Source organism: Colias eurytheme, chromosome 21 (genome assembly GCF_061535395.1).
Source record: "Colias eurytheme isolate Ceu_HAF_F1 chromosome 21, ilColEury1 Martin Lab GWU primary, whole genome shotgun sequence".
Classification (NCBI taxonomy): domain Eukaryota; kingdom Metazoa; phylum Arthropoda; class Insecta; order Lepidoptera; family Pieridae; genus Colias; species Colias eurytheme.
In genome coordinates, this window is record NC_143000.1 from 3,460,558 (window position 1) to 3,473,852 (window position 13,295).

The window sequence follows — 13,295 nt, forward strand, 5'->3', positions numbered from 1 at the left end:
CTAAGTAGACTGACATTATTTCTCACCAAATTTCTTTAAAAATAAAAACATAACTTACCGGCTGTAAGCATAAGTTGTGGTTCCATAATCATGGCTGGCTTGGCCTCGTGTTCAGCGCTCTCCGTGCTGCGCTTAGCGTCGGCTTCCTCTAGTTTCTCCACTTTCGTCGTTAATTCGCGTACAGTCTGCAAAATATTTTATTACATTACATCATTTTTATAATAATATATTAAATGAATTAAAACGATCATGTATTTCAACAAGAAATCTTGTAATTCATAAAACAATGATCATTTAAGTTACCTGAATAAGGAAGGGCATGGCAAAGTCCATGATGTTGTGCCTCCATGCCAGCTCGATGACAACATCGGGTTTCAAAAGGTCATAGCACTGAAAAAATAAACGAGTTTCTAAATGCCTTGTTTACTTTATTACCAAACAATAATTGATAAAATCGAGTTAATTTATAATATATGGTATAAAATATTTTCCTATTCAAGTACAATTTTTTGAACTAAGTTATTAAGATCACCATACAATAAAACATATAATATCAATACAAAAACACTGTTTTATTATCCAATCACCCAGCATAATGTAACACAAATTACTCTCACATTAATATTTTGCATTGAATTTGAAAATAGTTTCAAACTATGTTATGACAATTCAAAAATGCTATTAAAAGAAGTCTAATTGAATGAATATTTGAATTTAAATTTTTGAGTTTAAATCCTTGGTAACCAATCTAAATATTTTATTTATATAAAGCATCAACAAACCTGGTACAAACAAGCAGAGAAGCACTCATAGTTGTTCCTCTCAAGGAACCAGTCGAGCAGCTCCTCGGCCACCTCTGGTTGGCGCGACTCAGACGCGTACTCCATCGCGTCCGCGTACAGTGCGTCCTTCTTGCATAGCTCCACGCTCTGCTTCCATCTGTTGTTGCCTATTAACATAATAATTATTTACGGTTTTTTGTTTTAATAAATTGTACGAAATGTTAGAAATTGTTTGTTTTTAATTATTACTGGCTTTCTACCCGCTTATATACATATAAATATAAATGATATACTAAAACCTTCCTCGAGAATAACTCGGTCTATTAAAAAAATCGGATTAAAATTCGTTGCGTACTTTTAAAGATTTAAGCATACAGACAGATAATATCTAATTTATTTACCCATTTAGTTTCATTTCATTAATAAATAGGGTAAATTGAAAAAGCAGTATAAAACTAACAGCATTTGTAAGTATGAAAAAGTCAAGTAGTAATATAAGCTATGAAATCTATGACGAAAAAATAAATCGCAAAATGTGCTGGTAAGCGCATAACTCGAGAACGGCTGAACCGATTTAGATAATTATTTTTTTATAATATTCCTTGAAGTATGAGGATGGTTCTTATTGAGCGAAAACGTAAACATGTGTCACTGGCGAAGACGGGTCGGACTGCTAGTTTTCAAATAAAAATTGTATAAACAACTAAATTTACCTTTGTATAAGTAGGCTGCAATTCGTCTGAATTCTGTAAGCTCGTGTTTCTCCAATTGTTGCGCCAACGCGATTGTGTCAAAGTTGTCGAACGCGTCTATCGATGTGCGTAATCCCTATAAATCACAAAACAATAATGAATAAACAAAGAAACAAAATACAAATTTTTCATCATTTTCAAAACAAACACAAAATACTATTCATCAAATTATCAAACATACCTGATAATCCTCTTCATCTATAAGCAACGAATTGAGTGCTTCATTAACCGCCTTGTTGTTCAAACTCTGTACCGATCTCAGGTACGCCTTGACAAGTTGCAAATGTCCAGCCTTCGTAAAGAAGTTCACCGCTCGAGTGTGGTCCATTCTTGGAGCAAGGACGAGGAGCAGGTCGTTGAGGAGCAGGGGTTTGTAGTCCAGGTAGAATTGGATAGCTTTGTAGTAGAGTTCCATGTTGGCTACCTGTAAATATTTGAAATGGGTGATTAATGTGTATTCCATATAGGAGCGATATAAAAAAATTGTATAATTTTAACAAGATAATAATTCGAAATATTTATTGTTGAAAAACGTATTTAAAAACATTAAATAATATTAGAGCAGGCTCCAAGGAGATGTTCGTTTGCAAAAATAGCGGACCTAAATCTGACTTCTGATATATATTGTATAGGTCCCAGACATCCTATAGACAGATGTTGCCAACCAGTTTTGTGGTCCCCCTGCCCGCACCCCGGTAATTAAATATGGCATACAAAGAAAAAAATAAAAATTTCCAAAACATGCCGTGTGGGGTATCAAATGAAAGAGCTTATTGAGTAGATCACGAATATATAGCATACTATATACATTTCTTACACTTTCTCTAAGATTTTTTAGAAAATTTACGAAAATGGTCCATTTTTGAGTTAACTTTAAACCACTATAGATTGAAAACTCATGAATATATTTTTTAAACTATTATTTTAAATAATTAACAATAGTCCATTGTTTATGATTCAATAGTTCGTAATATAATATAAGTGAGCTATGTGGTGGATTTGATGAAAATAACTATATACTATATGAACTTGAAAATATACTCGCCATCTTTGAATGCTCCCCCCACTCCCCCATGCAACTATTTCACTGTACGAAATATTGAATCGTAAACAATGGACTATTGTTAATTATTTAAAATAATAATTTAAAAAATATATTCATGAGTTTTCAATCTATAGTGGTTTAAAGTTAACTCAAAAATGGACCATTTTCGTAAAAGTTTCATGACTCATGCGGCGTTTCCTCACTCTTGAGGCGTTCCATGTAATGGCTTGAAGTGCAAGCGAGAGCGCGGAACGAGCGACAAAGAAGCACAATCGGACGTTGTCACGTTCAACTATCGTCAGTAAACCGACTTTACAGACAAACAATTTTTTTATTTAAAGATACATACTTTAGTGACAATATCCTTAAAGTGTCCCTCCCGCCACGCCTCCGTGGGGTGCTGCATCATGGTGAGCGCCGCGTTGTCGTACTCCTCGTACTTGTCGTACAGGAACACCAGCTCCGACCACAAGTGCGCGTGTTCTGCTGCCCGGAGCACCTGTTACAAAATATGTAAATGTATTTGATATTTAGTTTTATAGCAATCAAATGCTTTATAAGTGAGACAATTTCCACCTGTAATATGTAAAATTTTAAACCTTTAAGGGCTTGGTCTAGTAGTGCAAACAAATGCATCCTGTCATCCTATATGTAAATAATACAAATGTACTAAGGGAAAGTTGCTCCACTTAATTTTTAAAAATTAAATCATTCGTATAATTTAATATTCGTAATAAGTACCAAAAATGACAATTTGAAACAATTTTCGTGAAAATTACACCGGGTGATTTTTTTTATCAGTACACAAGATTTGCGAATACTTTCTATTGATATCTTCAACTTCATGTTTATATAACTGATCAACTTTTACAAAGAAATTTGGACGAAATATAAAAAAAAATATGCTTTCCATACAAAATGCATAACTCTATACATTTTTTTCGACCTAAGTTTCTTAGTGAAAGTTGTTCAGTTTAACTAATAAAACGGATAAACAAATTTTGTATATAATAAAAAAAATGTAATGTTTGTGTTAAAAAATTATAAAATAGAAAAATACGCAAATGAAAACAAAAGATATTTATTTCTGACTAGCTTCCGCCCGCGACTCCGTCCGCGCGTATGTCAGTCTTCGCGTCTTCTACAGATTTATTATATTAATAATAATAAAAGATTTATATTTATAAACCTAATAAATCTTTTGCTAGCATTCTGATGCTTTATCGGTTGCACTGGATTTATCTCTTTTTTTTCAATCGCTTGAATGATATAGGATGGGTCCTTGATGGCATCGAATGCTGAAGTCTCGAATCAATCAATTCTGACAGTAGGCAATTTATGTAAAATCTTGATAATGGTCCATCATTTTATTTTGCCTAAACGTTACATACTTTTTTATATATTCTATTTTTAACGAATGATTCACTCCAGTCCAAACAGCAAATAAGCAGACTTCTGCTTCTGCAACGTTTAGTTGTCCCTGAATTTGGAAAAAATAGTCATGATTCTTATCTATGACAAAAGTGTTATTTTTTGCATTGTATTTCAAATATTAAATTTTTTTTTAACCGCATCTTCCGCATTCATGTCTTTTGCCGGAATTAGACATTTAACGTCTACTAGTCCCATTTTCCCTTTTTGATATGGGAGTGTATAAAGTAAATTTTTTAGATATTTCTCGTTATACTTTTAAAAAGTTATTATTGTCATTTTGCTCATTAGGTAAAGTAATTTCGATATCAGTTTTAAGTTTTTTGATACCTGCAATAATAACGTCATAATCGCCTGCACATACTTATCGATTACACCCTGTATACAATCCACCACCCACATTCATAATGTTTTCCTGTCCTCCTCTCCTTTACGCTGTTCACCGATACATTTTAAATGAGTAAATCTGCTACCACTGAAGGATGTTTCATTGTGATCAGCAAATTTTCACCACTGTTGTCGATTATTTGTTTTTCATTTTTAATCAGCAATTGGGAATCATCAGTTTTGTTTTTTGCAGATTGGTGATGTACCCTAACAATACGTCGAAAAGGGAAAGCATCAACGAATTATCACTTTCGTCCTCTTTTTTTATTCTTCGCGTCTCTGTTACTTCTGTTTGTTTAGTTCTCAACACCCACTGAATTTTCTATGTTATTGTGATCTTCCATTACATCTGAGTTTTGATGATGTGATGATAATCCATTCGTTTTAATATTGGTACTTAGAGTTGGTAGACTAAACTAGAAATGGCGGACTAAATTTGTCAGCGCGTCTGTAAGATCAGAATATAAAACCAACATCCTGTATTTAAGTTACAAAATTAATAATCAAACAACATGCCGCTACGTTGAAAATGACTAGAAGAAAAAATTAAAACACCTCGGATCAATTTTGGAGTAAACAAATCATTTTCCCCGTATGGGGATTTCCCCGGATGAACTTGGGAAGTACAAGTTCTCAATACAAGTTTATATTATATTTCGTATTTCTCAAACGAAAAATAAACATTTTTGGAACTTCAAAAAAATTATATTATAAGAAAATTTATGAGCTTACTTTAGTTTTAAAGAAATATACATCCCTTTACTGACACCCCGTAAAATAAAGAAATTGTTGCCAATCACCTTTGCAATCTATTTGGTTTCATTAACTTTATGTTCGAAGATAATTTTTTTCTAGTAGTTACACGCGTATTTTTTTCGTTTATTTTCCATATCGAAATCAAATGTTTAAAAATACAAATATTTGCACAAAACTAAGATAAAAATAATCAATTAACAAAAATATTAAATTTAATGAAGTAGAGCAACTTTCACTTCGGTATGAAGGAAAATCGAGCTAGAGCACACGTCAGAACGCTCCGGCCCAAGGAGCGCGACTAAAGAAATTCGCTAGGATTTTTCCTAATTATTTTAAATATTTTTTTAATATTTAAAGAATTATCAAAATTCAAAAAAAAAATTTTTAAAGGATTAATACTCATTGGTCTTCAACCAACTCGAATAAATTAATGGAAAAAATAACTTTTAGCAGTATTTATCAATAGATTTTGTAAGGCAAAAAATGGGAAATTTAATGAATTTATAACGTTCTAATTAAGAAAATCATAAGTTTTTCGGCAATTGTATTCAGCAGTTTTTAATAACGACTATATAAGGATAATAATGTGCTGATCAGATTGTGTAAATTGTAATCGGTTGCAACGTAGTGAGTGCACAAACTTAGCTCGAAATGTCTTTGGGGGAAAGAGACTTATCTTGAAGGCCTGATTAAGGTAACATAAAGTAACTTTATAAATGTGAAAAAATTCACGCGCATTGCGTATATAACACTAATTGATAAACAAGAAAAAAAAATTCAGTTTATCATTTCATTAGCCGGGAAAAAATTGTCAAATAACTTGTTGAAAACGCAATTTTGCTAGACTGCAGCCTTAAGTGTCTACCTTAAAGTAATAAAGATATATTAAGATATAATATTGAAGAATGGATATACCAATGTGGAATTGTTTAAATTGAAATTTTAGTAAAATAGTGTACACAAATAACACTAAGTCGACGAAGTTTGAAGCGACTTATTTGTTGCAAATGCATATAAAAATCTAGTATTGTTAGGAATAGAATATAAAATTACACTATTTTAATTGTGCTTTTATAAAACTTTGTTCTTTACCTTATAAATAGCTTTATAATATCCATAAAAATTGTTTAAATGTTTTTTATACAATAAAGGTCTTATGATGTTAGCTATCTTGTCCTGAGAGGTTGCTGGTGTTTTACAAGTAACCCTGTATAATCTCTGAAAAACAACACACATTAAATAAGACTGTAACCAGTACACATACCTTGGGAATGTTAACCCTGGACCAGAACAGCTCGAGATGCTCCCTCATCTTGGCCGGCTTGTACTTCGAGTAGAGGATGGCCAGCTCAGTGAACATGCCCATGTGTGCTCTCTCCAGACCAAGGGCTGCTTCCAGGAGACTGATCAATTCGTCGAAGTGGCCTCGGTCCTGAAATTAGAATCGTTTTAGAAAAATCTATGGCAGAGAAAGCAATGGGTTAAGTGGTCCACCTGTTGAAAGTGGTCACCACCGATCTTACACATTAGGCGGTGTTATAGGTGCTTTGCCGCTCTTTTCATGAAGCCTCTAATGTCCTTATTGTTTGCGAACATCGCAGGTGGTAAATCGATTCAAAGCTTCTCCGTTCACGGAAGAACGGTATGGAAAAATCAGTAGCTCAGGATTATGTTTAGAGGTAAATATGACATGTCGAAGTAAATTTGACTTATTGCACTATTTTGTATTTAAAAAAAAACAATGTCAATAGACGCTGGAAAATAAAAAGGCGGTATTTCTGATTTTGCCGATAAAATAGAAAATAGAAAATAAAACGGCGGCATTTTCTGTCATTCACTGTTGCCGATAAAATAGCTAATAATAATCGCTCACCTGGTAGTAATTGATCAGATCCTCTAGCTCGTCCGCGTGCACGACGATGTGCAGGCCGCACATCTGCGCGAGGCGGAACTCGCCCGCGTCCACGCACGCGAAGCACACCTCCTTCCACGTGCGCGTCGAGTTCGCTTTGCGCGCGCTGTCCACCGCGCCTAAAGGATACAATCATAAAAAAAAATGTGTGCGTGTACTAGTGTGCACACGTAAGAAGTGAAACTTCTTTATGACCTTAATTTCAAAAAAATAATTTACCTACTATATGCTACTTTACAGAAATACGTCGAATCACGCGTGGTAGGGATAAGAAAAGAAGGCGCGTAACGAAAAAATGTTGCACTAAATTTTTTTCCAACCCCGATAAAGAAGTTTCACTTCAATAATTTAATATATAATTATACTGTTTTAAAGTGATATATATGAATACAATATGGCGTGTGTAATTGAGGAAATAGTGCTATACTGTCTGTAAATTAGTGTGTCTCCATAACAAACTTATGAGAATACATTTATACGTGTTCATCTAAATAAATTAACAAACCATTCATTTATCAATCACCTCTAATACTTTAACGAAAGCTTTGAAATATTTAACATGTAAGAACGAATGAATGCACTACATATTATATTCTTTTCTTATACGAAATTGATCATGAGTGACATAGCTGCCCATCACATACTATAATAATTATAAAAACAGGTATATTTTCCTTTATGTAAAATACAATCACTTATCTATATTATATATTACCTTGGAACTCCTTCAAGTGCACCAACGTGATCGCTAGGCGGGCAAAGTTGCTGACATTATTGTACAACAATTTAGCCGCGTTGTACATCTTATCGTCGAAGCACCGGTCGCCAATCTTCTGTATGTCCGCGTGGTTCGGTCCCGAGATGAACTCCTCGAGGTCTGCGAGTCGGCCCGTGCGAGCGTACGCGTATATCAGTTCTGATTCGATGTACGATTCGCGCGCCTTCTTGCGCGCCATCTGGTGGACGAAAGTATGGGTTAGGTTAGGAATGTAATTACGTTTTCAAATCATTCAGAGCTCTTTAAATCCATACTAATATTATAAATGCGAAAGTAACTCTGTCTGTCTGTCTGTTACTCAATCACGCCTGAACTACTGAACCAATTTGCATGAAATTTGGTATAGAGATATTTTGATACCCGAGAAAGGACATAGGATAGGTTTTATCCCGGAAATCCTACGGGAACGGGTTTTTCTCTGAAAACGCGGGCGAAGCCGCGGGCGGAAAGCTAGTATGTATAATATTATTGATTTTGTGTATTATGGCAGGTATAAAAAGTAATGGTACCTATACTATAGCAGATTTATTAATAACACTTCTCTCTGGTCTGGTGGCCTGTCACATTATTTAAAAGTATTAAATTTGCATTGAAACATGTGTACTCATTTTCTAAGATTGTGTTTAAAAGAAGTATATTCCTATTGTACTGTAAGATTAACTACGAATCAGCATATTATGTGGTGTAGAATTGTTCAATCTCTCTCCATATAAAATGACATAGTATATAAATTCATAAAGAATATGACACATAGTATTCCATTGCGTGATTGAACACACCAGTCCAGTTCGTTGCAACGCTCGGCGAACTCGTACGAACATTTTAGTTCTAATCCGAGTAAAAACGTCCGAATATAACCATACCTGCAAGTACCGCACGAGATCCTCCCAGGACTGCTGAGCGCTGGCCGTAGCGACCACATCCATGTACGCAGAAGGATCATCAGCCTTGATGTACGAGTCGATGGCTTCCTTCACCAGGCCCTGTTGGAGCTGAGCCTTGGCTAATTGGGACCACACGCCCGGCTCGTTGCAACGCTCGGCGAACTCGTACGCGCGTTTTAGGTCTTTCACTTGCTCAATTAGTACCTGGAATTTATTAATAATAAAATATTACAATATAAAAACTTGCAGATAATTTTAGTTTGTTGTTATTATAATATTAAAGAATAGAGAAAAACTGCCATAGGGCGAAAGACGCAGGTTCGAATCCCGTCTCGTAATCGAATTTCTTTCCTATTCTTTAAAAATTTCTTAAGTTTGTATAAAGATATGGATTATAATTTATATTGTACACTCACCGGCACGGAATCTTGGCCACTGCAAATTTTTGCGTAAAATAACACTATTTCTTTTCTACTACAAAATTCAATAAAAAATTAATCAAAACTAGTTACTTTATTGTTTTTACTAACTTTTAGTAATAATTGGAAGTTTATAAGAAGTACTACCGCGTAGGTATGATTTAAACAAGAATTTACGCTTTTCCTGTGAAATTTTAATGATTTCTTAAAAAATGCACAAAAATTATAAAGAACGTTTCCATAAAAAAAAATTGAACCTTATAATATAGGGTGTTTCCTTCTCTTGCCTTTAACACTGTTTGCATCCAGTCTGACATACTCCAGAAGACATTTTTGATGTCCACTTGAGCTATAGTGTACCAAACGGCCCCAGCTGTATTTCTAAGCTCATCTAACATTGGTGATGGGTTGGAATCGAACTTTATGTTTCTTTTAAGCATGTCTCAGATGGGTTCTATTGGATTAAGATCCGGGCTACGAGCTGGCCACTCCAATTTTTCAATAATAACCTCTTGAAGGTACTCTTATACGCATCGTACGTCACGCGGACGTGCGTTATAGTGTATTAGTAGCAAATTTTCTTCACTGATAAACCTGTAATAGGGCTGAACATGTTCCTGGAGAATTTCCTCGATGTACCTGATCAAATTTAAGCCTTTATCTACGATAACTAACTCCGTGCGAGCACCGGAACTTATACCTCCCCATACCATTATTGACCCTCCATGAAAAATCACAGTTAGAGTGTGGTGATGGGTAAAAACCTCTCTTCTCGTCTCCTCTATACTGACTCTTGGCTATCAGAAGCTCGTAAAGTGCCTTAGCAGTCATCTGTGAACACCTCACGAGCGCACTGGCTGTGGGTCCAGTTTTCATGTTCTCGTGCAAAAGGAAGACGTGCTTCTCTGTGATGTCTGAGGAGTTCTGGACGGCGTGCTGGTCTGCAAACTTCAAATTAACTTCCTTCATTAGTCTTCTCACGGATTGCTCACTCACATTTATTATCCTGGTGTTTTAGAGCCGGTGGCGTATCTCAAAAACTGTCAGAAAGCCATTTCTGAGTATCGCTTGAACAATAAACGGGTCTTCTCGAGCTGATGTGCACCTCACGCCTTCATTTCCTGGTCTGCACGTGTAGCTGCCAGTCTCCTGGTATCTTCTCCATGCATAGTGCATCGCTGAACGTGGTATGTACTGTACATTAGGTACTTTACATTGCAGCAGTCATTGGTCTAACATTATGATGGCCTGAGCAGGTTGTTCAGATGTTAACGGCATTTTTTATTGTTTGTTATGATCATTGACTACAGTACAACAATAACAATATCTTAAAACGGCATAAACGACATCGAAAAAAGTTTAAAACGAACAATTCGTAACTTCGGCTTAACCGCACAAATCACAAATTTCGAGTTACTCTTAAAAAGTGGCAAAAGATTATTCTCAAACTTAATGATTTCTTACCATAAAATTTAACAAATAATATGTTAACATATCTGCATACAAAAAAATCGTGAAAAACACTTCAAACTTTTTTTATCGGCAAATTTGTAAGATTCCGTGCCGGTGAGTGTATTTAGATTTGAGAAAACGATCCCTTCTTTATTAAAAATTGGTATTTATTAATATAATAAAGAATAGATTTTAACTTAGGTTCATGAAAATAATGATACTAACTTGAATAGCGGAGGTGTTAACATCGAACTTCTTGAAAATAGCGAAAGCCTCTTCGTACAGTTCGTTGTTGATCGCGATGTTGGCGATATCTGGTGCGTCGTAGTTGTCCAAACGGTTGATGTACTCCATGACGCGGGTACGATCGGCCTTTATAGCTGCAATGTACATTTATTATTAACCAACTTCTTTAAAATTTGTGGAATTTGGAACAAACATACTTTGAAGTCTGAAAGGACGTAGGATAAGTTTTATCTCAGGAATCGCATGCGAATTAACCTTTGATAACGCGCGCGAAGCCGCGGGCGGAAAGTTGGTTTGATATAAATATTCATTCAGAAGAATTGTTGTATTTTGCTACTATAAAACCAGATTTTATTTAAAGTTAAGTTAGTATTTAACGATAAGAAGGAATGGAATGTGTTTTTTACATAAGTGGAATGTTTAGTTTTTTTAAGTTGTCTACATAATTTGAAATAGCCAAGGAAATGAAACATGTTGGTCATAAAGGTTAAAAACAAAAAAACTCACCAGTAAGGATAAGCAAGTTCTGCAGATTCCTGTGATCGGAGAACACAGAGTTGTCGAGCACGATCTTCTCCAGGAGTTCGATGAGTTCGTTTGGCAGATCGGCCGTCATGAACGCCTTCACTGTTACCGAGATATCTTCCGGGTCTTGCGTCTCGGATAGAGCGGTTTGCACCACCTGTAATATTGAAGTGGATAATATAAATATATTTTATTTATTTTTTTTTATTTATAAATTCTTTATTGCACTTAAAGAGAATAAAAAAGAAATACAGACACTTAAATATAGCTTAAACTAAGTACAAATGGCGGTCTTATCGCTTTAGAGCGATTTCTTCCAGACAACCTTTGGTACAGTAGAGGAAAAAGTATAAAATAAAATAAATGGGTAGTGCAATAATAAATAATAATAGTAGGGAAAACATACACATACATATATATGTACAATTTAATTTCCTTTTTCTTGCATGTGTTAAAAACTTTTTTGATATTTATGCAATAATTTAGAAATATCTTATGACTAATCGATATAAATATCTCATAGTATGCATATTTGTGAATTTGAGGCTTGCAGCGTATACCTAAATGGATGTTGTTGATATTTAGCTTTTATTTCTCTTAGCACTAGTTTCTCTGCTTGTTGATACCTACTAGCAGCTTGTTTGCTTTTTGACGCTTATTTTCATATATCATTTGTTTCACGCATATCAACCGCAATCATGGCGCCGTTTCATTAGTCGTTAACTCGTTCGGTATACAGCATACGGGGAGTCCCCGCAGGCGAGATAACAACCAATGAAAACAAGTTCCCCGCATGCTTAATACCGACCGTGATATCGACCAATGAAATTCATTGGTCAAGGTCGGTACAGTTTGCGGGTCTTAAGTCAAATACTTTTTCATTATTCAATTTCATTCGTGAGTGCTTGTTGGATTATAAAGACGCTGCACAAAATGGCTTATCGCTTTACGGATTCGCAAATGTTGAATCTCGTGGAAATCTATCGAGATTATGATTGTTTTACGTAAAATGGAGGTTCTCCCTACACCCCGCATGCGGGCCCTATCGACTAATGAAAACGGTTCCCCGAATGCTGGCCCTGTGGCACGCGTTCCAGAAATCTCTCGCACCCCGCATGCGGGCCCTATCGACTAATGAAACTGCGCCATCAAGCGTCAGTCCTCGTGTACATGTACACCTCTGTATAGTTACCTGGTCGATGAGCTGCCGCTTGAAGGGGTTCGCCTCGGCGAGCACCTCGAGCCACAGCTCCTGGTCGCGGCGGCGCACGAGGTAGCGCGCCTGCGTCTTGAACAGCGAGTTGTCGTTGCACACCGCGATCAGCTCGCGGTCGCACTGCCCGCGCTCGTACGCCACGCACGCGAGGTGCGGGTCGCGCTTCTCGCAGTACCGCCCCACCACGCGCGAGTCGTACCTACACAATAGTAATCACATGTACTGGTTGTTGACTTAGAATAAACAACTATTCACAATCGCATCACAGTTAAAAGTTGTCTGAAGAAAAACTCTGCCTACGCGTATATAAGGTAGACTTTTCTATACGCTCATATACAGACTGTGAGTTATAAATAAGCAATAGTTATGATAGATAATTAATATAGATAATTGAGTTACTAAAAACCAAAACTAATCACGTAAAACAATGTCTCGAGCAAAACTCTGCATACACGTCTATAGAGTTTTCTATACGCTCATAAAACAGACTTTGTACTAATCACGTAAAAAAAGCTGGAACTAAACTCTGCCTATGTGTGTCTCTGAGGCAGACTTTACTATTGGCGTAAATAATACTTTAACTGCCACGATATAAGGTGTTAATTTGAATAAATGTTTTAATGCAACACCGCCCCAACTTTTTGACAACAGTATGACCAAAAACATTAAAATAAACTCTGTTAATACACGCTACATATTTCGATTTGTAC

General features: G+C 35.6%; 1 protein-coding gene and 1 long non-coding RNA gene across 2 annotated transcripts in view; one reads left to right on the forward strand and one right to left on the reverse strand.

Annotated features, from left to right (window-relative positions):
• The window catches only part of LOC149899010 (uncharacterized), a 156,612-nt gene that overhangs the window by 83,537 nt on the left and 59,780 nt on the right, over positions 1 to 13,295 (forward strand). The window lies entirely within an intron of this gene.
• Chc (clathrin heavy chain) overlaps positions 1 to 13,295 on the reverse strand; it is a 31,908-nt gene that overhangs the window by 2,602 nt on the left and 16,011 nt on the right. Inside the window, exons 16-28 of the mRNA XM_090114721.1 lie at positions 12,562 to 12,784; positions 11,352 to 11,526; positions 10,824 to 10,978; positions 8,707 to 8,931; positions 7,781 to 8,021; positions 7,027 to 7,184; positions 6,418 to 6,585; positions 2,929 to 3,078; positions 1,716 to 1,958; positions 1,496 to 1,610; positions 783 to 949; positions 304 to 390; positions 59 to 185 (exon numbers count right to left, since the gene is read on the reverse strand). Of these exons, the coding sequence (XP_089970847.1) occupies positions 59 to 185; positions 304 to 390; positions 783 to 949; positions 1,496 to 1,610; positions 1,716 to 1,958; positions 2,929 to 3,078; positions 6,418 to 6,585; positions 7,027 to 7,184; positions 7,781 to 8,021; positions 8,707 to 8,931; positions 10,824 to 10,978; positions 11,352 to 11,526; positions 12,562 to 12,784 (2,234 nt within the window). The remainder of the gene's footprint in view (positions 1 to 58; positions 186 to 303; positions 391 to 782; positions 950 to 1,495; positions 1,611 to 1,715; positions 1,959 to 2,928; positions 3,079 to 6,417; positions 6,586 to 7,026; positions 7,185 to 7,780; positions 8,022 to 8,706; positions 8,932 to 10,823; positions 10,979 to 11,351; positions 11,527 to 12,561; positions 12,785 to 13,295) is intronic.